Genomic DNA, 25,556 nt, shown 5'->3' with positions numbered 1-25,556 from the left:
AATGAGGAACTTAAGGCATGAAGGGTAGAAGGGAAGCATATTTACCCCTGAGGGGTAAATATGTAGACAGAGACAGAAATATCATTAATATTCATATTTCTAAAAATAAACACTTTTGGGTATAACTTCTTGTGTGTGTGTGTGTGTGTGTGTGTGTGTGTGTGTGTGTGTGTTTCCGAAGTTAGAAACAGGGAGGCAGTCAGACAGTCTCCCCCATGTACCCAACCAGGATCCATCTGGCATGCCCACCAGGGGGCGATGCTCTGCCCATCTGGGGTGTTACTCCATGGTGGCCGGAGCCATTCTAGTGCCTGAGGAAGAGGCCACAGAGCCATCCTCAGTGCCTGGGCCAACTTTGCTCCAATGGAGCCTTGGCTGCAGGAGGGGAAAAGAGAGATAGAGAGAAAGGAGAGGGGGGTGGGGGGAGAAGCAGATGGGGGCTTCTCCTGTGTGCCTTGGCCGGAAATCGAACCAAGGACTTCCACATGCCGGGCTGACGCTCTACTGCTTGGGTATAACTTTTAAAACTGCCAGTGTATAGTATATAAAGAATTAATATCCTGAGCACAGATTTACTGATTCAATCGCTCTCTGTGCTCTATTTTCCTTCTAGAGTAAGATGTGACATTCTTATTTTACTTCTGAAAAGAATGTCCTGGCCAGAAAATATTTATTGTTGCCCCGTGTTCTCTCTCCCCTCTGTTTAGTGGCCTTTCCTTACTTATCCTCAAGCAACAAGGCATCACGTCCCTGCAGTTCCAGTCCCTGAAGGAAATAAGCGCAGGAAACATCTATATCACTGACAACAGCAACCTGTGTTACTATCATACCATCAACTGGACGACACTCTTCAGCACTCTCAACCAAAGAATAGTGATCCGGGACAACCGGAAAGCTGAAAACTGCAGTAAGTACATTACTCAGACATTAAAACATAGAAGCTTTAAACATTTCCTCCCATTCTATATCGGACTAAAGAGTTAAACATGCCAGTGGCTCAGAATTGTTGCCTTTTTTTTTCTCCACCCCTAAGAATGGTTCCTATAAAATAATCAGAATAGGTCACATTTTATAACATATTGCATGTTTTTTTTATAACATATTATGTATTTGCCAGTCTTGCCTACTTATAAGTACCCTCCTGTGGATATTTAGATTCAATAGGTGTAAATGGAACTTGGAAACCTAAATGTTTAGTAGGCATCCTTGAATTCAGTCAATTTGTGGAAATTCACCCCATTGAATTTCCTGTTTGCTTTCTCTGAATTTAATAACATAGAATAAACAGAGTATTTGTCATTTGGGATTAATGAAAAAAAAATAAAGATTTTTTTTGAAAAGTATAAAATGCTGTTCAGGAAGCAAGTTCATTTCATAAATGCATTTCTGTAGGCATTTTACTTATTTCTTTTCTCACATATTCTGCTACTTATTGACCTACTTCATCACTTCTCCGTTACACAGGAGCTAATGATGTTTTCATGGGCACATAACTAGACCATTCCTATCTTCTACTTTGATATTCCAATGATTGAAACTTAATTCTTCCTTGTTTTTCTACTACTCTCTTCTACATCCTACCAGTGCTGCTACTGTGCATTTAAGTGGCTGACTTGCTTATGGTAAATATCAAGTAAAAGACTTAGAATTTAAATGATCTGTTTACAAAATACATGTCCTGGTTGTGGTTATAATGAGTTAGTTCTATTTTAAAGTGACATCCTCTAAGAAACATTTTGCTGTATGTCTTCTTATTTCTTTAATCTCACCATTGGAATAATCATAAGAGTATTAACACATATGGTTACATTTGTTTCTTTGTGTATGCAAATGAATAGTATGAACATTTAATATATATATATATATATATATATATATATATATATATATATATAAACTCTTAAGAGATCAAAATAATTAAAGCTTTCTCTCTACCTTTAGAAAGGGTTTAAGGCAGCTCAGGTTAGCTATTTTCATGAAATATAATTATAATTTGTAAGGAACTCACATTTCAGCTGTTTTGGATCCTGGAAAGTATTTTCCAGAGAAAAGAGATCTATTGCAACATGAGGTTCCTGTTTTGAGTAAAGTTAAGTTCTTACATATTCTTCTAATCCATATAGACTCAACAACTACACAATTTTGACTCTGGCCAGTGGGTCAGTGGATAGAACATCAGCCCGGTATATGGACATCCTGGGTTTGATTCCCAATCAGTGGAAAAAGGAGAAGCAACCATCTGCTTCTCCACCCCTCCTTCTCCTCCTTTTCTCCCTCTTCCCCTCTCATAACCAGTGGCTCCATTGGTTTAAGCATGGCCCTAGGCGCTGAGGATTACTCCTTAGGTGAGCATCAGCCTCAGATGTTAAAAATTGCTTGGTTTATTTGAGAATTGGCCCATGACAGGGTTGCCAAGTGAATCCAGGTCGGGGCTCATGTGGGAGTCTTCCTCACTATCTCCCTTCCTCTCACTAAAAAAAAAAAAAGAAACAAAACAAAACAAAACACAATTTTATTATGTATCAAATATGCATGTTCACATTGATTGAGAAGTATCTAATTTTGTCTAATTTTATCCTTGGTTTTATACATTTCTGATTCCTGGCAGAAAACTTTCTTTTTTTTTTTTTACTATTTCTTAAGATTTTTATCCTACATTACTATATATGTGTTTGTACATGCCTCAGACAGAGTAGATTATTCACAGGAGTAAAATAGAATAATATTCAACACTAACTAATAAATATTTCCCTAAATCAGGATTATCTTCTCCTTTTCATCTACTTTCTTGAATGAACAAAATGAAACAAAAGTACTACTACTTTTCAAAGAAAATACTTAAGTATGAAGGCAAAAGAAAAAAAAACAAGAAATAAAATAATCAGAGACCATTTCTCCTTGAACCATTTAATCATTTTACAAATTCCACTGATGTTTACTTCTTTTCTCTTTTGTAATCCTGAATAAGAAGCAAATGGAAAGAAAACTCAGAAAGAAATTAAATGTAAGAATGAGAGCTAAGAAAACTTTATGTAATTATTACATACCTCTTGGAGACTTCTAAACTTTTTAAACAAACAAAAGAAAGTAAATAATTTTAACAATACACTAAAAATGTAACATGTTCTTCAATTTTCAGTGCCATTCCTCTTGGACTGAGTTTATCCATATTTCATACCATGAACATATTTTCTTGTTCTGGGCATTTAATGTAGACTTTACAGTTACTGAAAGGAAAGAAGCAGTTAGGAGAAACACGGTATTGTGGTGCTATAGTATAAAATTCAGCATATCATTTTTGATCTTTACCATCTTAGAATAAACAATTTTTGCATGAAATCCATTTGTCAGAATTTGGATTTCAGTCTCACAGTACATTGGATCCTGCACTTTCAGAAATGTAAATTGCCCTATAAATTTGGCCTCAAGGTGATGCTGCTCATGTTTATATTGTGCCTGCAATGGTTGCCCACATGTGATTAAAGCTCTTTTATCCTCCATAGTATTATCTGCAAATGGGAAAACTAAATATTTGCTTTATTTTAATTGTACTGTAAAAATTGCATTTTTAGGTAGTCTCTCTTAGTATACCCTTGACATGCAAGATGTATGTGATTACACACACATATAGTATATGCATGTACAGATATACAGTAAACATATGTGTATACAAATGCACATGCGATACATACACACATGCACACATCCACATACATTTATGTGCACACATACATACACATACACACACATACACACACTCACCCCCTAAAGTACTCGGATTTAATCTAACAGTGGACTTGGTAACTTAAAAAAAAAGGGCAGTCTTGTTTTTGACAGTGTTTTTTGAAGTTCAACAGAATTTAAAGCAGTAATGACACAAAAAATCTTTACTTCATCTACAAAGTGTGACAGTGGCTTGAGCAAACTTGCTCCTTTGAGTAAAAAAATTCAAAGCAGAGTTTTGGTTTGAAGAGTTGGAGAGTGAGAGAAACTCCAGGATATGAGAAGCTAGAACGTTTCTCTCCTTTAGCTGTATGGTTACGGGGCTAGCAATGGCGGCTGGCTGAGAAGAGTTGTACATTGGGATTACAAGAGTACTTGAAGTTTCTCTCAATATTTACACATAAACTTTTTATTTATTTATTTATTTATTTATTTATTTATTGTTATTCACTGAGAAGAGAGGAGGCAGAGACAGTGTCCCTCATGCACCCCAACCAGGATCCACCCAGCCAGCCCTCTAGGGAATGATGTTCAGCCCACCTAGGGTGTTGCTCCATTGCTCAGCAACCGAGCTCTTCTTAGCCCCAGAGGTGGAGGCCATGGAGCCATTCTCAGTGCTGGGGCCAACTCGCTCCAACTAAGCCATGGCTGCAGGAGGGGAAGAGAGAGAAAGAGAGAGAGAGAGAGAGAAGAGAGAAAAACAAAAAAGAAGGGTAGAGGAGATGTTCACTTCTCCTGTGTTCCTTGACCAGGAATGGAACCTGAGAACCCACATGCCAGGCTGCCACTCTACACTGAGCCAACCAGCCAGGGCCAAGCACAGACATTTAAAACCAAAGTATAAACAATGAAAGAATAACTATTACAACAATCCTTCAGAATCTAAGTTACATTTTGAACTCATATGTTTCTATCTTAATATTTGCATATATACACTTAAATTAACATAAGAAAGTAAATATATAATGAACTTTTCAAAATGGATAAGTTTTATGTTTTTAATCATAATGGTATATTTATCATTGTTAGAAATCATAACAAGCCTGACCAGGTGGTGGGACAGTGGATAGAGCATCGGAGTAGGAAGTGAAGGACCCAATTTGAAACCCTGAGGTCACCGGCTTCAGCATGGGTTCAACTGGTTTGAGCAAGGCTCACCAGCTTGATCCCAAAGTCACTGGCTTGAGCAAGGGTTCACTCAATCTGCTGTAGCCCCCTGGGTCATAGCACATATGAGAAAGCAATCAATGAACAACTAAGGTGCCACAACAAATAATTTGATGCTTCTCATCTCTCTTTCTTTCTGTCTGTCTGTCCCTATCTGTCCCTCTCTCTCTGTTTTTCTCTGTCTCTGTCACAGAAAAAGAAAATGAAATCATAACAATAGAAACATAGAAAGAATAAATTAGATATAGAAATAATAAAACATTTTCATATATATATATAAATATACAGTGTGTCCGTAAAGTCATGGTGCACTTTTGACCGGTCACAGGAAAGCAACAAAAGACGATAGAAATGTGAAATCTGCACCAAATAAAAGGAAAACTCTCCCAGTTTCATACCTATTCAGTGCAGTTTGATGTGGGCTCACGCACAGATTTTTTAGGACTCCTTAGGTAGCTATCCCGTAAAGCCTCTACAGACTCGTCACTGACTGATGGCCAACCAGAACGGGGTTTCTCCACCAAACTGCCGGTCTCCTTCAACTGCTTATCCCACTGAGTAATGTTACTCCTATGTAGTGGTGCTTTGTTATAAATGTGCCGATATTCACGTTGCACTTTGGTCACGGATTCGAATTTAGTGAGCCACAGAACACACTGAATTTTCCTCTGTATCGTCCACACCTCGACTAGCATGGCTGTGGGCTGGTTTGCTGTATACACGGTGTTACGTCATCATCTGCACTAGCGCACATGGTGTCACATCATCCTACAGAAACTGGGAGGGTTTTCCTTTTATTTGGTGCAGATTTCACATTTCTATCTTCTATTGCTTTCTTGTGACCAGTCAAAAGTGCACCATGACTTTACAGACATACTGTATATGCAATCATACCATATGTACTTAAATACTGTTCCGTCATCTATGTCTTCTACTTAATATAGCATGAGCATGTTTCATGTCAGAATATAAAGCCCTTCCACTACTTTATATAAGCTGTATATAAAAAATTATTAAATGAGTGTCATATTTATGGTCATTTAATTTAATTTTTATTTTTTATGTTATTAGTACTGCAGTAAAGTGTATCTTAATTCATAAAACAATTGCACTGTGCAATGATTCCTCATTTTTTATTATCTATTTATTTATTTATTTATTTATTTATTTATTTATTTATTGTGACTGAGACAGTGAGAGCAGAGAGGGGGACAGATAGGGACAGACAGACAGGAAGGGAGAGTGATGAGAAGCATAAATTCTTTGTTGCAGCACTTTAATTGTTCATTGGTTGATTTCTTATATGTGCCTTGACTGTGGGGCTACAGCAAAGTGAATGACACCTTGCTTGAGCCAATGACCTTGAACTCAAGCTAGTGAGCCTTGCTCAAACCAGATGAGCCTGCGCTCAAGCTGGTGACCTTGGGGTTTTGAACTTGGGTCCTTTGTGTCCCAGTTCAATGCTCAACCCACTGTGCCACCGCCTTGTCAGACTGCAATGAGTTTTTAGACTCAAGACTTGGAAGTTGTCTAAATGGTCTGTTTATAAAACATGTTCTAGTTGTGCTTACATGAAAGAGGTTACATCATAAATGTTGGCATATATCACCATATCCTGTTATAATAATACGCCATCAGTGTACATTATCCTGAACAATGTTTGGCAAGGAAGATTTTCCATCTCTATTTAAAACACTGAATATTATTATTCATAGTTTCAAATTTTGGTGATCTGAAATATAAAAAACTTGTCATGTCTTTTTTTTTTTCTGAAGTGAGAAGCGGGGAGGCAGAGAGACAGACTCCTGAATGCACCAGATGGGGATCCACCCAGGATGCCCACTAGGGGGTGATGCTCTGTCCCTCTTGGACGTTGCTTAGTTGCAACAGGAGCCATTCTAGTGCCTGAGGCAGAAGCCATGGAGTCATCCTCAGTGTCTGGGGCCAAATTTGGTCCAGTGGAACCTTGGCTGCAGGAGGGGAAGAGAGAGAAAGAAAAGAGAGGGGGAAGGGTGAAGAAGCAGATCAGTGCTTCCCCTGTGATCCCTGTCTGGGAATCAAACCTGGGACTTTCACATTCTGGGCCAACACTCTACCACTGAGCCAACTGGCCAGGGCCTGAAAAACATGTCTTTTAAATTTGTATTTTTTTTTTTTTGGTTAACATGAAGCCCCTTATTTATGTCCACTAATCATTTCTATTTTTCTTTAATAAATTACTTAGTCATGAGTTATTTTATTTTTAATTTGGAAATTGGTCCTTCTGAATTTGAAAAAGCTCATCACAAACTAAATACATTAAAAATCTTCTCTTAAATGTTATATATAACTTACCTTCCTAAGTAATTTAATTTTTTTGTTTTTATAAACATTTTCTATTTTTATCTAGTTAACGGAGTTGATTTATTTTTCTTTTTTTATGATTATAACATTGGCATTATCTTAGTTTTTTTTTTCTAATACTTTAAGACCTGTGTTGAAATTTTTTGATATATCTGGAAGTTTTAGTATAGCATAATTTTAAAAATCTTTAATTGATTAGGAATTGGTCACAGAAAACATTGAATAATCCATTTCTTTTCACTCAATATAGGTGATCACAGTCTTTCAGAATTGAAACCCAACCTACATAATTTTATTTCATATTCACCACCACCCTATAAAATAAAATTATCCTCATCTTTGCAAGAATTTAAGGGCCTTCTTATTTCAGGCAGAAGAAAATTTACATTATCTAAGTGGTGGATTGTAAATTTGCAGGTAGCATGTCAACCAGTGGTAGATGTGGAAGAAATAAGAGTAGATACATATAAATAGGAGCCTTAATAGTAAGGAATTTAAAAACCATATTCTGAGATCTTAAACAATATAGAGGTCTATTCTTTACTCCCTTAAAATGTTATTTATTTTTCTCTCGTAATTTAAACGTTTTAAGATTGGCTTTATAAATAACAGATTAGTGGTTTATAAAAAATAGCACACAATTAAGAAATTTTTTATTGATTTTTATTTATTATGTTTACATAGATTCTAGTGTTGCCCTGAATGCATCCTCCTCCCCCATATTCCCCTCAACATCTCCCTTGACACCCTCCCCATAGCGCCCTCCCCCCTTCTCTTCAGGTTTCTCCCATCCTAACATCCCCTTTCCCTCTGTCTTCTTTTCCTCTGGTCCCTTTGATCCCTCCTCTGTCTAAATTCCACTCCTCATTGTTCATTGGATTCCTCAAATGAGTGAGGTAATATGATATTTTTCTTTTTCTGCCTGGCTTATTTCACTTAACATAAAAGTTTCCAGGTCCATCCATGTTGTCGCAAAAGATAATATTTCCTTCTTTTTCATGGCCCCATAGTATTCCATTGTATAAATGGACCACTGCTTTTTAATCTGCTCTTCCACTGATGGACACTTGGGCTGTTTCCTGATCCTCACTATTTTGAACAATGCTACCATAAACATGGGGTGCATTTCTTCTTTTGAAACAGTGCTATGGTGTTTTAGGGGTATATTCCTAACAGTGGGATAGCTGGGTCAAAAGGCGGTTTCATTTTTAATTTCTTGAGGAATCTCCATACTGTTTTCCACAGAGGCTGCACCAGTCTGCATTCCCACCAGCAGTGCAGGAGGGTTCCCTTTTCTCCACATCCTCACCAGCACTTATTCTGTGTTGTTTTGTTGATGACAGCCATTCTGACTGGTGTGAGGTGATATCTCATTGTGGAAGCACAAACCATGCTCATGGTTAGAAAGAATAAACATCATTAAAATGTCTATATAAATGAAAGCAATTTATGAATTCAATGCAATTATGAATTTTGTATCATGATTAACGAGATAAAAATTTGGTGATGTAGAATACATATTTATACAAAGATTATTAGATTTGTCTATTATTTTAATTTTCTTTTTTTGAAGCTGGAAACGGGGAGAGACAGTCAGACAGACTCCCGCATGCGCCCGACCGGGATCTACCCGGCACGCCCACCAGGGGCAACGCTCTGCCCACCAGGGGGCGATGCTCTGCCCCTCCGGGGTGTTGCTCTGCCGCGACCAGAGCCACTCTAGCGCCTGGGGCAGAGGCCAAGGAGCCATACCCAGTGCCCGGGCCATCTTTGCTCCAATGGAGCCTTGGCTGCAGGAGGGGAAGAGACAGAGAGGAAGGAGGGGGGGTGGAGAAGCAAATGGGCACTTCTCCTATGTGCCCTGGCCGGGAATCGAACCCAGGTCCCCCACGCACCAGGCCGACGCTCTACCGCTGAGCCAACCGGCCAGGGCTATTTTAATGTTTATAATTTGATAATAGAAAAATCTACCTCGTTTAGCAAGAATTTTGAAAAAAGAAATTGCAAAGCTAAACTTAATTACTAATAACTAAACGCTTTGCATTTGCCACATTTTTCAATAAAACATGGCTCTGTATGAATTATAAAATGCATTATTTAAATAGTTACTTTTCCTCTAAGTAATCAGAAGACAGAAAATCTTCTAAGATTTTCTTGTTTTATTACCAAAGTTATACATTAATGCCCTGTTCTTTGTAAAAAAAAAAATTTTAAATAAGATTTTCTTACTGCATTTGAATCAGCACGATGTCTAATTACTAACAATGCTGCAAAATGCTCTCTGTGTTCTTATCCAAAGGGTAGTAAGCAGTTACAGTTTCAGAAATGGCGTTCCTTCTATTTGTTATCTGGAAATGCTGCAAGAGTGAAGGGCCTCTCAACACGAATAGCCAGGATTACTGCAGGCTTCATTTTTTATTGTAAATGGCAACAACTTAATGAGTTATCTCTAGATCAGTGGTTGAGAAATTTTAAAAGAAAAACTTTTAAGTCTGAGCTCCGATATCCAGACATTGTCATTTAGATAGCATTGTGGTTTATATTGTGTCACTGCCCCCACCTCTCAAAAAATGTGTTGAAATCCTAACTTCTAGACCTGTAAATGTGAACTTATATAGAGGTAGGTTCTTTGTAGATGTAATTAAAATGTAGATGAGTTTATACTGGATTAGAACGGGCCCTTTATCCACTATAACTCATGTCATTATGAGAAAAGGGCAAGAGACACAGAGACAGACACACACAGAGCAGAATGTCATGTAAGGACACATACAGAGAAAACACTACTGAGTGATGGCAGCTTCAAAGAATGGAGTGATGCAGCTGTAAGCCAAGGAAACCAAGGGTTACCAGCAACCACAGAAGCTAGGCAAGAGGCATAGATAGCTTCTTCCTCTGGGCCCCCCCAAGAAGAATGCAACCAGCCAACACTTTGATTTTGAAATTTAGAACTGTGAGAGAATTAATTACTGTTATTTTATGCTATCCATTTTGTGGCATTTTTTTTTACATTGGACCTAGAAAACTAATACAAACTGTGGTGTAACAGTGAAAACTGATAGAGACAGCGAAGACCTAGGGTTTTGAAATTGTAATACATTTCAGAGCATTCGGAAGCAGGTGCTGTGGAAAATCACATTGCCTATTTTTCTCCCTTTTATTCTGTACTCAGAAATATATTTAAAAAGCATATTTTCCCAGTAATTTCATTTCTTCTTGTGAGGGCTTTGAACTTATGGTAGGAAGATTCACAGTTGGGTAACTTAAAACCATTTATTTAATAATAGTTTGGAGAGACAAAGAGAAAGAATGAACTTTAAATAAAACATTTTATAAATAGTGCTCTGTTTTTAGTTTTAGTTTAGTTTTTTTAATATAACACACTCAAAACAATAAAGGGGATATTTAATGCTCATTGACATATTTACTAATTATGGTATGATATATTTTTACTATTAAATTTTATTTACTATTTGAGTTTCAACCACACACTTACAAACATATTTTACTTTTTTTAATGTGCTTCAGTGTTCTCAAAATCTTCGAGGTCTTTTCAATATTTTATCACTGCTGTCACTGCTGCCTGTCATGTATCCTTCCTTAGAATTTCCTCCCCAGGTCACACTGAAGTCAGAGATACAGTAATTAAAACACTTAAGATTGAACAAATTTTGGGTGATGTCTGTTTCACCTATTCAATATGGTGGAAGGGTATGTCTTAGCACTTATTTTTTTATTCTTACCTCCCCTAACTTATAGTTTTAAATCAAACTAACATTTTGCAACAACCTGTACTGTCATTCCCATGTATATAGGCCTAGCCTTCCCTACTTTAAGAGCTTACTGCAATAGAATTTTATAATTTCCATCCCAAGGATGCCCACATCCTAATCCCAAGAATCTGTGAATACTACTTTTTAAATGGCAAAAGGGACTTGTAGAAGTGATCAAATTATGTATCTTAAGATGTGAAGATTAATTTATGGTATTTGGGTGGGCCAAATGTAATCAGGTGTCTTTATAAAGGTGAGAAAAGAGGAATATTTGGTTTTAGTAAAGAAGAAGGTGATGTGACCATGGAAATGGAGATTGGAGTGATGTATCTATACATAGAGGGTTGTAAAGATAGACTCTACAAGTTGGAGGAGACAAGGGATATTTCTTTTTTCTGCAGACTCCAGGAAAAATCAGTTCTGCTGATAACCTTAATTTTTAGCTCAATAATACTTGAGAAAGGGAAACAAAAACAAAAGTAAACAAATAGGACTTTATCAAATTAAAAACCTTCTGTACAGCAAAGGAAACCTTCAACAAAACAAAAATACAACCTCATGAATGGAAGAATATATTCACAAATGATACAGTATATCTGATAAAGGGTTGATATGATGTTCAAAATATATGAGAAACACATACAGCTCAATAACAAAAAAGTAAATGTTCTGATCAAAAAATAGGCAGAAGAAACAAAGAGACATTTCTTTAAAAGAAGACATACAGATGACCAACAGACATGAAAAGATGCTCAACATCAATAATCAACCTGATAAGGTGGTAGCACAGGGGATAGAGCACTGGACTGGGATGCAGAGGACCCAGGTTTGAAACCCCAAGGTCAATGGCTTGAGTGCGGGCCCATCTGGCTTGAGCATGGGCTCATGGACATGACCCCATGGTTGCTGACTTGAGCCCAAAGGTCATTGGCTTGAAGCCCAAGGACACAGGCTTGAGCAAGGGGTTACTTGCTTTGCTGTAGCCCCCTAGTCAAGGAACATATGAGAAATCAATCAATGAACAACTAAAGAGAGTAAGGAGCCATGACAAAAAATTGATGCTTCTCATCTCTCTCCCTTCCTGTCTGTCTGTCCCTCTCTGTCTCTCTTTGTCTGTCTCTTTCTTTGTCTCTGTCACAAAAAACCCCCATTATTCACCAGGGAAATGAAAATCAAAGCCTCAGTGAGATGCCTCTTCATACCAGTCAGAATGGCTTTTATCAAAAAGTAAGCAAAAAACGTGTTGGGTGAGGATGCGGAAAAAAGGAAGCCTTTGTGCACATTTAGTGGGACTGCAAATTGATGCAGTCAAAATAATCAACAGTGTGGATATTTCTCTAAAAACTAAATGTAGATCTGCCAGCAACCCAGCAATTCCACTTCTGGTTATTTATCCAAAGAAAAGGAAAGCACTCATTTGAAAAGATATATACACCCTGATGTTCATTGCAGCATTATTGCAATAACCAAGATGTAGAAACAACAGATGTATCTTTGAACTGATGAATGGATAAAGAAGATGTGATGTAAAATGAAACATTATTCAGTCATAAAAAGAAGGAAATATTGCCATGTGTGAAAACATGGATGGACCTTCGGTACCTTATATTAATTAAGTCAAACAGAGAAAGACAAATAATATATTATCTCACTTATATGTGTAATATAAAACATCAACCTCAGATAAACAGAGAGTAGAATGGTAATGTGAACAAAATGGGGAGATGTAGGTCAAAGGAATCATGCTTTCAGTTGTGGATGAATAAGTTCCAGAGATCTATGGTACCACATAGTGACAACAGTTAACAATACTGTATTGTATACTTGAATGTTGCTATGAGAATAGTGGTTTAATGCTCTCAATATAACAATAACAGAATGGTAATTATTTGAGGTAAAATAGCTATTCATTAAATTTATCATGGTAAAAATTTTGCAGTATATGCATATATCTTCAAGTTGCCTTGTACACCTTAAACTTACACAATGTTTCAGTAATTTTATCTCCTTAAAGCTGGAAAAGAAATATTGATCATATTAGTACACACTTTAAGATATTTTGTATAACTAAAAATAAAAATAAAACCCACAAAACAACCGAAACACAAATGAATGTATGAGCTCCCTAAACTGTGAATTTCAAAGGATATTTCTTCAGGCACAGATGGATCTAAAGTTTAAACAACATCACCCGGAATCTATCCCTCTACCTTGCTTGATTCTTCTTTCTTCTTAGGCACTTTCCTTGTCTTCATGAAAAATAGTTGGTTCTAACAAGGATCAGCTGAGAGCATCCTTAGAGTGTATAAGTGCAGGTAGAAGAGCACTGTTTCCTCTCTCCCAGGATCTGTATTACAGAAAAAACTCTGATTGGCCCGACTGGAGTCATGCCTAACTCTAGGCAGTTCACTATTATCTTCCACCAACTTTAAACATGTTTTCAACTATATCCCATCAAAGCAACCAGAGTGAAAGATGTTCAGAATTAAAAAAACTTTTCCATATTCGCACAACACTTGTTTGTTGATTTACTAATGTGGAGTAAAAGAAGCCTGTGTGTGTGGGTGAGGGGAATGCAGACTGGTGCAGCCACTGTGAAAGGAGTATGGAGTTACCTCAAGAAATTAAAAATGGAACTGCCTTTTGATACAGCGATCCCACTTCTGTGAACATATCCTAAAAATCCCAAAACACAAATTGGAAAAAAAATACATACACCCCTATGTTCATTGCAGTATTATTTACACTAGCCAAGATCTGGAAACAGGCCAAATGCCCATTAGTAGATGAGTGGATAAAAAGCCATGGTACATTTACACAATGGAATACTATGTGGCCATAAAAACAAAGGAAATCTTACTTTTTGCGACAGCGTGGACAGACCTAGATAATATTATGCTAAGTGAAATAAGCCAAACAGAGAAAGACAAGTACCATATGATTTCACTCATAGGTGAAATCTAATGAACAAATTAAGCCAACAAACAAAATAGAGACAGACTCACAAATAGACTTGACAGCTGTCAGAGAGGAGGGTGGTTGGTTGTAAGGCCGGGTGAAAAGGGTGAAGGGATTAAGAAAAAATAAAGAAAATGTAAAAACCAAAACCAACTCATAGAGACATAGAACAGTATGGTGATCACTAGAGGAAAAAGGGGGCTGATGGAAGCATAAGAGGATATAGGGGGATACATGTGATGGAAGGGAACTTGACTTGGGGTGGTGAACCCACAGTGAAATATACACATGATGGATTATACTATTGTACACCTGAAACCTATAAATTTTATTAACCAGTATCATCTCCCCCACCAGAAAAAAATACTTCGATAGCTTCCCCCAGCTCTTTGTAACAACCGGAAAATTCTGTGCAGGTCCACTAGTGACTAGGTCCTACATAACCTGGCCCTGATCTGCCTCACTAGCTCCTCACTACCACGTTTATAGTTGCTGCCCATATCCAGCCTGTTCTCTGTTTGCACTAATCTCATTCCCTGCTCGGTCTCTCCTGACTACAGTTGTAATTCCAAATTCCCACAGCTCCTTTTGCCTTAATAATACCCATTTATCTTGATATCAGTTTATTGTCCCTTGTGCTATAGTATGACCCAATGCCACCTGCCCATTAGGTTAAGTTACTGCTATATATATTTCTATATATGGTTATTTATCTCATGCTTTTTTTCCTAACTACACTGTAATCTTTAGATAAGTGAATATGGGTTTTATTTCATTTTTCTATCATATCTTCATTTTTTTAGCTGTGTCCAACATAGAATAGCTTCCCAACAATAATTTTTAAAGTAAACATATGAATATACTTGTATATTTTCTTATTTCTCTTAAGTATATTTATTAAGAGCATAAATTGGTAAACTGGCATTAGATACTCTAATAATATAAAGTCTAATCTATGTCACAAATTTTTTATTGGTTCATTCTTGTTTTTTTTATTTTTATTGAATTTATTGGGGTGACATTGGTTAAAAGAATTATATAGGTTTCAGGTGTACAATTCTATATACATCATCAGTACATTGTATTGTATATTTACCACCCTAAGTCAAGTCTCCTTTCATCACCTGATTTTTAACAGTTACAATTCAGATGAGATAAAGAAAAATCTATTTCATAGCTTCTAGAAAAAAACACAGAGAAAGCTAAAGGTTGCCTGATAACTACATTGGTAAAGTTGCTTTCGAGAGGTGTGTAATGGCCTTGTGAACTGTGAGCCACTGAATAAGCCCCCTTTCCCTTCCCATCTGACTATCACTGGGAGGTCAGAGTACTGACCTGAATTCTTGATGTTGATAGAAAACTTCTTTTCTCTTAAGAATTTCAAAGAGGTACCAGCTTCCTTGGCCTTTTGTTCTGTGCTGTATGGAGACACCTCCCTGGTTTCACTTTGGAAAAAAGGATTAAACAGCCTTCATCATCATCTTGTGGTTTGGAAAGAATGAGAAGAAAATAATTATTATAGTCTTCTGTTTTTCACTGCTTTTCTCCAGTACATATTCTTTCCCTAATCAAATAGTGCTCTGAAATTGAGCATCTGAATACTCAGAAAGTATATTAAGAGTGGCTGTAGGCAGCAGAAACCAAGGTAAGAGCCTGGGTGAAGCTAAAACCTTCCTCTCCAATTAACATCAAAAGATACCGTATTTCCCCATGTATAAGACGCTCCTATGTATATGATGCATCTTAATTTTAGGGCCTGAAATTTTAAGAAAAATGTGTTTCATAAAGTTATTAAACTCAAGTTTTCTTCATCATAAAATTCATACAACTCCTTATCACTGTTAAAACTTCCATCCATTCGCTTGCCTTCATCTATATCTGATGACAAATCACTGTCTTCATATATTGCCTCATCCTCAGTTACATCTATGAAATTGCAAACAAAAACAAATCTATAACCACTGTATAAAATGCACCCAGTTTTAGACCCCAAATTTTTCAGAAAAGGGGTGCATATTATACATGGGGAAATACGGTATATCAGAAAATCAGAGCCAAGAGTTTTTACCCTTTCACATATTGTGGAGTTCCAAGTACCTTGGGAGAGAGAAGAAACAAGAGTTCGAGGTTTTTAAACCAAAAAAGTAGTAATGTGATTGGTGAAATAAAGAGATCAATAAGTCAATGCACTATCATGTAATAGGCAGTAACAAAGAGAGACTTTGTCAACAGGCTGAAGGTAGAACCTGAAAATGTATTTGAGGGCCTTAGACAAGTTGATAAACAAAAAGTATGAGGCATTAATTATGTTTTCTATACTGATATGAGGGTGATTAATACAAAGAGTCAGAGATTCATGACACTGAGCAGCATGATTTTAAATGTATTCTACTTGTCTTTACAAGTTGCTTTTATTACTTGCAGGCTTTTTCCTTTTCAGGATTTCCACTGATGATCATGTTTATTCCTTAAGCAAGTATATATGAAGATTGAATATAAATGCATATATGTTTCAGACAATGGAACAATTTATAAATAACCATAAATGGTTGACTGTTTATGAAAATGTATATCATAACTTTATATCTATTAATATCATTAAGCTTTTGCCCGTTTTTAACTCACCTATTACATGGAATTTGATCTTACACACTTATATTTCAGCTTGATTAGACTATCTTTCTTACTCTTTACAACTTCATAAGTCAGTGAGAAGTTACTTATACACTTAGAGAATCACAGTGATATGAGACCTATGTTAAGATAACATTTCTACTGACAATTCTTTTGCACAGTGAGAGAACCTTCTTTCTGTGAATTACAAATAAATCAAAAGAAAGAAACTGTTGCAATTAGCTCCAAATCAGTATAAGAGAAAAACTGTCAGCCTTTCCCCAGTAGGACATCAAATCATTCAACTTTTAAAGACTCTACATAAGAGAAAAATAGTATATATTATTTCAATTTAATAAATCTTTAGGAAATGAAGATATCCAAATTTAAGCAGTCTAAAAAATTAATGAGTTAATTAAAATTAATAATATATTTGAGGAGAGGGACAATCCTATGTACACAAGAAAACACTCTATTCGGTCTCTGTTCTTTCAGATTATCTTTAAAAATTACCTTTATTTATTATTTAGAATAATAATTATAAAGTAAATAAGTTAAAATAGAGTTGAAGGAGCTGTGAATTTCAAAACGTTTACAGGTGCTTGGAAGCTTTGGGCATTTTAAAGAAATCCTATATAAAACTTTTGTCTTTAAGCAAGTAACACTAAGTATTCTCTCTTTGGGTTTTTTAAATAAATATCAGATGTCTACTTCTGGCCAGAATGTAATAAAGGAGGTTATATTTACCCTTCCTTACAAAACAACCAAAAGACGGACAAAATATATAAAATGGTGGTTTAGAAGGTAGTACATATCAGATGATGAAGCAGAGACAGGCAACAAATGAAGTGAGCTTTGTGATTGCTTTGGCTAAACACCTTGAGAGAATTTCTGAGCCATGGCACAGTCGGGAGGGGTGCAGGCAGAACCCCAAAGACTCCTTGAGTTGAGGAGGCAGAGCTGATAGTCCAGGGAGACTCAAGTCTGCAGACATAGAGCCAGAGAGAAGAGATCAGTGCAGGCAGAGAACCACACTACAAGAAGGAAGTTGGCTATTCTGGAGGACACAATGCCAGATGAAAATCGGCTTCTATTCATGAGATAAAGAGTACTTCCTGGACAATTTTATAAAGGTTTCTTATGTAATTCTTTTTAAAGGCAGTCTGCTGTTTAAAATTATGGGTGCAGGTGAATAGTATTTGGAAAAGTAAAATGTATGTCAAAGTTAGAAATGGAGGAATGGTAATATCTTAATTTCAAGTTCTTAGAGTATGCACGAATTGGTAACATATAACTTAAAAGTAGATGGCTGTGACTTTAAGATGTATCCTGGATTTCTGCTGCTGGGAAGATAAAGTAGCTGTACTTTTCTCTAGTCATTTTGCTGAGTATAGCTAAAATCCCTGGACATTATATATAAAAGAAACATAAGAAAATTTGGAAAGGTGGAGAGAAAAAGGAAGACAGGTTTGGCACGTTGGAATCTGAGAAACACACAAATGTGAGTTTTGTAGGTTTTATTTTTGTCTCATATATCCCAGAATTGGAAGTGTAGAAATTGGCAACTCAGAAAGACCGACAGGTGCAGACCAAATAAAACCTCAACAAAATCTTGTTTTCTCTTCCAAAGAGCCTGGGAAGGTACATCCCAGCAAGACAAAAGCTGTTTTAAACAATAACTGTTCTACCCCAGTCAGATACTACAGAAAAATAACTATGGCTCTAGTGTCACCCATGTGAGTAAAAGAATGAGTGTAAGCTTCTCACCTTCCATCAGGCTGTTTTGAGATGCAACAAGTCCCCACCTGGTGGTGTCAGAGAAGGAAGGGTAAGGAGCTGGCACTTTTATTGCCACTGGGCAGTAAAGAGATGAGGCAGGACGTGGCTGAAAACCCTACTCTCATCCTTGTGGCCCTGGACAGCTTAGCCCCTCAGGACCCATATGTAAATGAAGCATACCCTGTGCACCTGAAAAAATTAAAAGTACAAACCATTATATCTCTCAAGACAATAGAAGCAAAAATCTTAAAGTACGTAATAAGAAATAGCATTCTGGAATATGTAAAATTAATTCTAAAGCATAGCCAATAGGGTTAACTCCAGGGATACAAGGCTCATTTAATATTTTGAAACCATGTTTGTTTCTCTGGAAACCCTGACTAATACAATATCATACACACTAACTCAAACTGGATCGTATATCTAAACGGAATACAAACCTTGTGAAACTCCTAAAAGAAAACATTAGAGAAAATCTTTGTTACTGTGAGTTAGACAAAGATTTCTTAGATATGATGCCCAGAGCACAATTCAGAAAAGAACAAATTGTTAAATTGGATTTACTAAAATTAAAAGTTCTTTTTAAAAGGCAGTGGTAAAGTCAAGACTAATCCTGGGAGACAATGTCCACAGAATATATAGGAACTCTCAGTACTCCATTGTAAGAGAACAGTCAATCTAATATAAAATGGATAGAAGATTTAGTGATACTTCACCAAACAAGATAGATGGATATCAAGAAAAGCATATTAAAAGAGTCTCAGCATTCTTAATCATTGGGGAAATGCAAATTGAAATGCTTAGACAAACCACAGCGAACACCTACAAACTCGCATTTTATTTCTACTCCTTTCTCCCAGTCTTATCTTCCACATATTCTTTTTCCTTTATTTCCTCTTTTAATATTATCTTTGTTTTATCATCAGTATCACTTGAAGCCAAAAGTTTGGTATAATCGTGGAGCAAAGGGTTGTTGGCTTAAGATAGGTGTGATTTGTCCGTTACCTTAATTGGAAGGTTCATTTCTATCCCATGCCCTCCATACAGCTTTGATATAGATAACTGACCTTTGTTTAGTTTTGTTAAAAATGCAACGTTCCTATACAAACACAGTGACCGGGCGCTGCAATATGAAAGACATTGGGGATAGTGTGAGTCACAGTGACTAGATGCGCAACCAAAGGTTTCTGCTATAGAGCTTTTTTCAAACAAATTTCGACAGAAATGGCTTTACTGAAGAAAAAGTAGATCAAAATTGTACGTTTCGATATAAGCTTCTATTTATTCCCTCTTGATTTTGGTGTGTTTTTTTCAGCTGCTGAAGGAATGGTATGCAACCATCTATGTTCAAGCGATGGCTGTTGGGGACCTGGGCCAGACCAGTGCCTGTCCTGCCGTCGCTTCAGCAGGGGCCGGACCTGCATAGAGTCCTGTAACCTTTATGACGGGTAAGCTGTCTGACATGTCGCCTTTGTCTCATGACCTTTGAGGTCCTGGTTGGTTCAGTGTTTAAAATGAGAAGACAATTATTTTCAGTATGGCTATACAGGCCAAGATTTTTAAAGGGAGCTTTTGTTACATAAAGGAGACAACTTAATAGAAGAATTATTTAAAGAGGAATTGATATTATTTGAAATAAAAAGTCCAAATACTAACTATTATTCACATTTTAAAAACATGGGCCAAAATAGATCATTCTTAACAAGTGATTGGATGTATTTTAAGCAAACTGAGAAATATATTTCTATTCTCCTTATAAAGAGGATTGTTATAAGTAATCTTTCCTCTTGTATGACCCAATAATCTTATTTCTCATAATTCCTATTAATTTTTATCTGTAATTATACATAACTTTTATTTATTTTTTCCATTTGGGTTGCATGTCTATTTGATTTTATATTAGGATGACACACATTTCTATGTGTCTGACAACCACTTAGTCCTATAGAAAAAATACCCTTATAGTTCCTAGTTGAATAGGTTTTTCTAAGCTTTCTATCACTTTTTAAAGATAACATAAGCAATATTTTAAGTCAAGTGTTTTAAATTTCTTCTGAAAATACAATAACCTAGTATATACCTTGCTGCATAGCATTTCATACACTCATAAAATCACTTTATCATAACATGCCATTTCATGCATCATAGGTGTCCTTTGTTAGGGTGGTAACACAGTTTTTAGTACTGTTCCTGAGTCAAAATTTTTTATATTACTTATAGAAAGAAAGCTTTCAACAGTTTTGTGAAAGTGTAGTTTTGAATTTCTTTATTTTATTCCTTCTGCCGCATGAATTGTACCATTTTAACAATTGCTTTCATAATCCCAGATGACATTGTACTTTTGTATTTTATAACAGAAAGTTAAAAATCTCTGAATCATAATGATATTGGTTGTCTCTTCTTTGAAAGATGACCAAAATCAATTCTGTTCAATAAAATAAGGGAGAAAGGTTTAAAATTAGAAAATTACATATAAATAATTTAAACAAGACTTTAATACTTTTTCAGGAAAATTTCAGCTTGTAATTTTGTAAGGTATAATCAGTTTGTAAATTTGATAATGAATCAGAAATTATGTGCTATTTGTCTCATTGAAGTATATTCATGCTTGCTTGTTATTATGAAATTATGATATTTTCTGTACATAAAATACCTCAAATCCAATTATACTTGTTTGTGTGTGGCAATTCATGTCTGTATATTGAAACTAACAGACTTTAATTCTATTAAGAGTATGTTATATTAAAAGTGTATTGAATATATATGTGTAGCTCTAAAGAAGTAATGGATTCTAGAATTCATGTTATTCTACAGAAGCATCTTATAATTAGTGAGAACTGGTGGAATTAGTATTGGCCCAGGTCATAACACTGTAGAAGAACGAAGCCAACAGTATAACTCAGGGTGTCATATTCATTCTCTTTCCTTTCTAGGTGCCATTGATTTTATTTACTATTTCAGTTTTAAACTTGTCAGAAATATGAAATTGATAAATATGTGGATGTATACACCATCCTCTATCTCAGTTGTGCAAAACACACACACACACAGATTGAGCAAAGGAAAAATAATAATTTTCTAAATAATCAACAAGGATTAAGACTGTTTTTGAGAACTTAACATTTTTCTGTCATTAATTCAAATATATTAAAGAAATGTAAAGTTTTTCATGTATTTTGCAATAGTAGTAGAGCCCTAAGGAATCATACTCACAGTTGGTTAATTTGAAAGATAATAAATAAAAATATCTTATAATAATCTGACATAATTCTTGCCTGCATTAACAATGATAGACTTCTCCACCTCCAATCTTGTGGTATTGGATAATTTCTTTCAATATTGCCTGGTGGTTAACACCGCCTTTGAGGAAAAATGAGTTCAAAGCCTAACTTCATCCCTTTCTAGTTGAGATGTCCATCCTTAGACAAATAACCTAATCATTGTACACTTGGTTTTCTTATATATGGAAATGAAATAGTAATGATATCAACTTCATAAAATACTTGTGATTATTAAATGAAAAAATGTTTATAAGAGCTTTTATTATTAAAACTGTTATTATTTTCTTTCTGTGTCTATCCATTTGAGCTGATTAAATGGTTAAAAACAGTCACTTTAAAAACTGCCAAAAATAATAAATACATATACACTCTGACATTTATCAAAATCTTATTCATATACATACAAAAGAGGTAGATTATCATAAGAGAAGAAATCCTAAATAGGATTTCTCAAAGGGTTAGAAGAAAAGCCGTCAGTTCCTGACTATTAACACTAAAATTCAAATGATTTGAGTCACTATATTTTTGGTAATGCACAAGCACTTTAAATAAAAGAGAAAGCTAATTGCAATGGCATCTTATAATTTTTCTTCTCTGACACTGTGATTAAATACTTCTGAAACTTTAAGAACAAAACAGGAACATCAAAAAGACTGCCAATCTAAGCTCTTTGTAGGCATTTTTTACATTTAATAATCACAACCTCTTATTAAAACATTATTTTTCTCTTTTTACAGAGGGTAGTTAAAAACTGATGCTTAGGGAAATTAAGGAACTTAAGGCCTAGAATTATTAGTATGAATGCTGGGATTTAAATTTGGGAAGGACTTGACTTCAAAGTATTTGCTGTTGATCATAAGATTGGCTAAGACAGCAGATACACAACAAACTGAAAAATGGATAGCAGCAAAAACTCTGTATGCAAATTTCATGCTCAGTGGACTGTGATTTGCTAGGTCAGATTCAATTAAAAGGGGATCTTGGGCAAAGTCAAAGTAGATTTAGTAGGGACCCAGGAAGAAAAGGAACAATGATGGAGACAGTACTCATAAAGAGCAGCAGTGACAGAAACTGAAGGAGGATCCACTCTGAGAGCAGAAAGGAAGAGAGCGGGGGTGGGGGGGGGCACAAAGAGAACTGTCGTCTACAGAAGCAAAGGCAGCGAGCTTGTCTCTGATCTTTAATCACTGTACCTCAACTGTGTGTGTGGGAAAGGAGATTTTAGAGAGGCAAAGATAAACATGATCTGGGTTTTAGAATCATAAGAAGTATCATGGTTTCATTTAGTACCATAACCCTTTAGGCACCCTGGAAGGAATTTGCTGATGACACAAGCTTTGCTGTAACTGTCATATAATTTCATTAAACAGATAACACTTCTGATTCTCTTTACAATTTAGCTACCCACTCATCCCTGCCCATACTAGGTCGTTTTTCCCTTTCAATTCTGAGGATTTTCTCACTGAGTACTTTATATTACTCATGTTGATGAAATATGCAAAAGATAATTAGTTTTAATGTAATTGAGATTTCAACTTAAGAAAATTCATAAAATTTTTATTCCACAGCAAATAATGCCTCACTTTAAAAAATGTAAAATACATGTAACTAAATATTTGCATTCATACATATCTAAACCATTGATATATGCTATTCATTTTGATAAATCAAATTTAATTATTTTACCTTGGAGTAGATGTAGTCTTAATCTAACCAGCAGAGAATAGAGACCACCCTTTGGACTTCTCTTATTTATTAATGCTTTATAGGAACCAAATGAGGTAGTTCACTATAAGAAAAAGTAAATATTTCACTCAAGGGAAAAATAAATTTGAATTTATCACCTAATTAATCCATAATTGCCATATTTACAGTGTTATTAGTTTGGAATGGTAGCTCATAATACAAAAGCACAAAATAAAATAGTAGCTCTAAATATTTAGTCAAGTTTTGTTAATGATGCAAAACTGATATTATAAATTCTCTTCACCCAATACCTCATTCACTCACACGGTAGTAGAAATGGAGTGGTTTAAATATATTGTACAAGACTGATACCCAATTATTGAAATAAAACTTTTAGAGAAGATATAGAGTATAAATTATATATTGAAAACATTTAATAGTAAAATAGACACGTGCAAGTTTTTGACAAAGGATGACTATCATCCCAGATTTTAATTAAAAATTTTTAATATATTACCACTAAACTACTTTTTTATTGTATACCTTATCAAATTGCCTTAAAAAAGAATTTGTTTATTTTTATTATTTATTTTAAAATTTTAAGCTGAAAAAAAGATGTGATATTAGATCAATAATCTAAGAAAAAAAGATCTATCAAAATAAAGATATTTTCTCTAATTCTCTAAGGCAGCTTTTAAAAGAAGAAGAGAAATAAAAGCATCTTTTGAAGTTTCACCAAAAATAAATTTAAGAGTCTTGGGAATTTAAGGACAAGGATGAGGAACATTCATGTCACTTAGCAACAAAAAAGTACAATAGTTCTTTCAGAGTTTAAAAAACAAAGCTTTTTTATAGAGAGACCAGCAGAGATAGCTTTACTTAAAAAGTTAAGAACAGGTTCTAATGTGTCATCAGAAGAGGTGCGTCTGTGTGTGTGTGTGTGTGTGTGTGTGTGTGTGTGTGTGTGTGTGTGTGTGTGATGGCTACAATATCTCTCACAAGAGAGAGGGTTCCTGAATGAGTCTATAGCTGAACCCAGCAGAGGGCAAGGAGAGCCATCTGGCTGCAGTGTTTCTTTTCTCCTAGTGGAGAACTTATTCCTTAATGTACAGGGAAATGACTCTGATGCTCCTGGCACAGGGAGAAACAAACTCTAGAATTTATTCTGCCAATAGGACTTTTAGCAGATGTTACTTCATTTGTTAAGTTGACAGCTTGTTTGCTTACACCACCTCATGCCGCTGATGTTTTCACAGTGAATTTCGGGAGTTTGCGAACGGCTCCATCTGTGTGGAGTGTGACCCCCAGTGTGAGAAGATGGAAGATGGCATCCTCACATGCCATGGACCGGTAAGCCTGAAGGCATCTGTGGTGGTGTGGGCTTACTCAGTTTCATGTAGGAATGCTCGTGTCATTGCTCCATTGTTTATCCATCCGTTCAATGCATATTTGTAGCATGCCATGGGGAATTGGGTTTGACATTCCACCGTCGAGAGGCTTACGATTGCTCATGGAGATAAAATATTTAAAGATTCCATTTCTTAAATATTTACATCTCAGATCCTGTATTCCAAAAGAAGATGTGGAGTTGACCCTGAAGATAGCACAGTGTTGAAAGGGAAAGAGATGCATAAGTAATTAAATTGAAGCAAAATAATTGATAAACTATAAATATATATAAATTGATATAGGAACACAGGTGAGAAACTAAATCTGTCTTTGGGATGGGCAGCAGGACATTGAGGAAGGCCAAAGAGAAGTGATGTTTGATAGGCTTTCAAGATCCTGGAATGCAGTAACACACAGAGATATGCTAATGTCAAGTTTATGTTGTTTTGAGGTAAACTGTAATACATTCTATGTTTAATTATTTAACTATTATGTCATTGTCAAGGACAGTTGAAAAAAGGAAGAAGCCAAGATCAAACTAATCTCACGCAGTGTGATAAATACTATGGCAAAGAGAAAAATTGACTCTGTGAATCAAAGGAGAGAGTAGGGGATTAGGAAAGTCGTCATGGGTAAATTGACATTTTTCTATCATTTAAAGTTAGCCTTAAAGAGAAAATGATAATTACTTTTCAGACCTCCCTTTGGGTCTCATTATTCAGGCTTTTATTTAGTAATGAGGTCGGTATGAGTTTGTCATTCCAAAGTGTCCTATTTATCCTTCTTTAGGCATATTTCCAGTTTATTTGTGTATTGAGTCATCTCTCAGTAGATGACTTGGGGC

At 35.6% G+C, this 25,556-nt stretch overlaps 1 protein-coding gene across 5 annotated transcripts in view; it reads left to right on the top strand.

Moving 5' to 3' along the window:
- ERBB4 (erb-b2 receptor tyrosine kinase 4) overlaps positions 1–25,556 on the top strand; it is a 1,119,996-nt gene that overhangs the window by 815,733 nt on the left and 278,707 nt on the right. For all 5 annotated transcript variants that reach the window (XM_066346729.1, XM_066346728.1, XM_066346726.1 and 2 more), the window contains exons 12-14: positions 708–907; positions 19,672–19,804; positions 24,580–24,673. In XM_066346729.1, the coding sequence (XP_066202826.1) occupies positions 708–907; positions 19,672–19,804; positions 24,580–24,673 (427 nt within the window). The remainder of the gene's footprint in view (positions 1–707; positions 908–19,671; positions 19,805–24,579; positions 24,674–25,556) is intronic.

The sequence above is a fragment of the Saccopteryx leptura genome, chromosome 7 (genome assembly GCF_036850995.1).
Source record: "Saccopteryx leptura isolate mSacLep1 chromosome 7, mSacLep1_pri_phased_curated, whole genome shotgun sequence".
Taxonomy (NCBI): Eukaryota; Metazoa; Chordata; class Mammalia; order Chiroptera; family Emballonuridae; genus Saccopteryx; species Saccopteryx leptura.
Note: the sequence above shows the minus strand (reverse complement) of the source record. Positions and strands in the feature narration are given on the sequence as shown.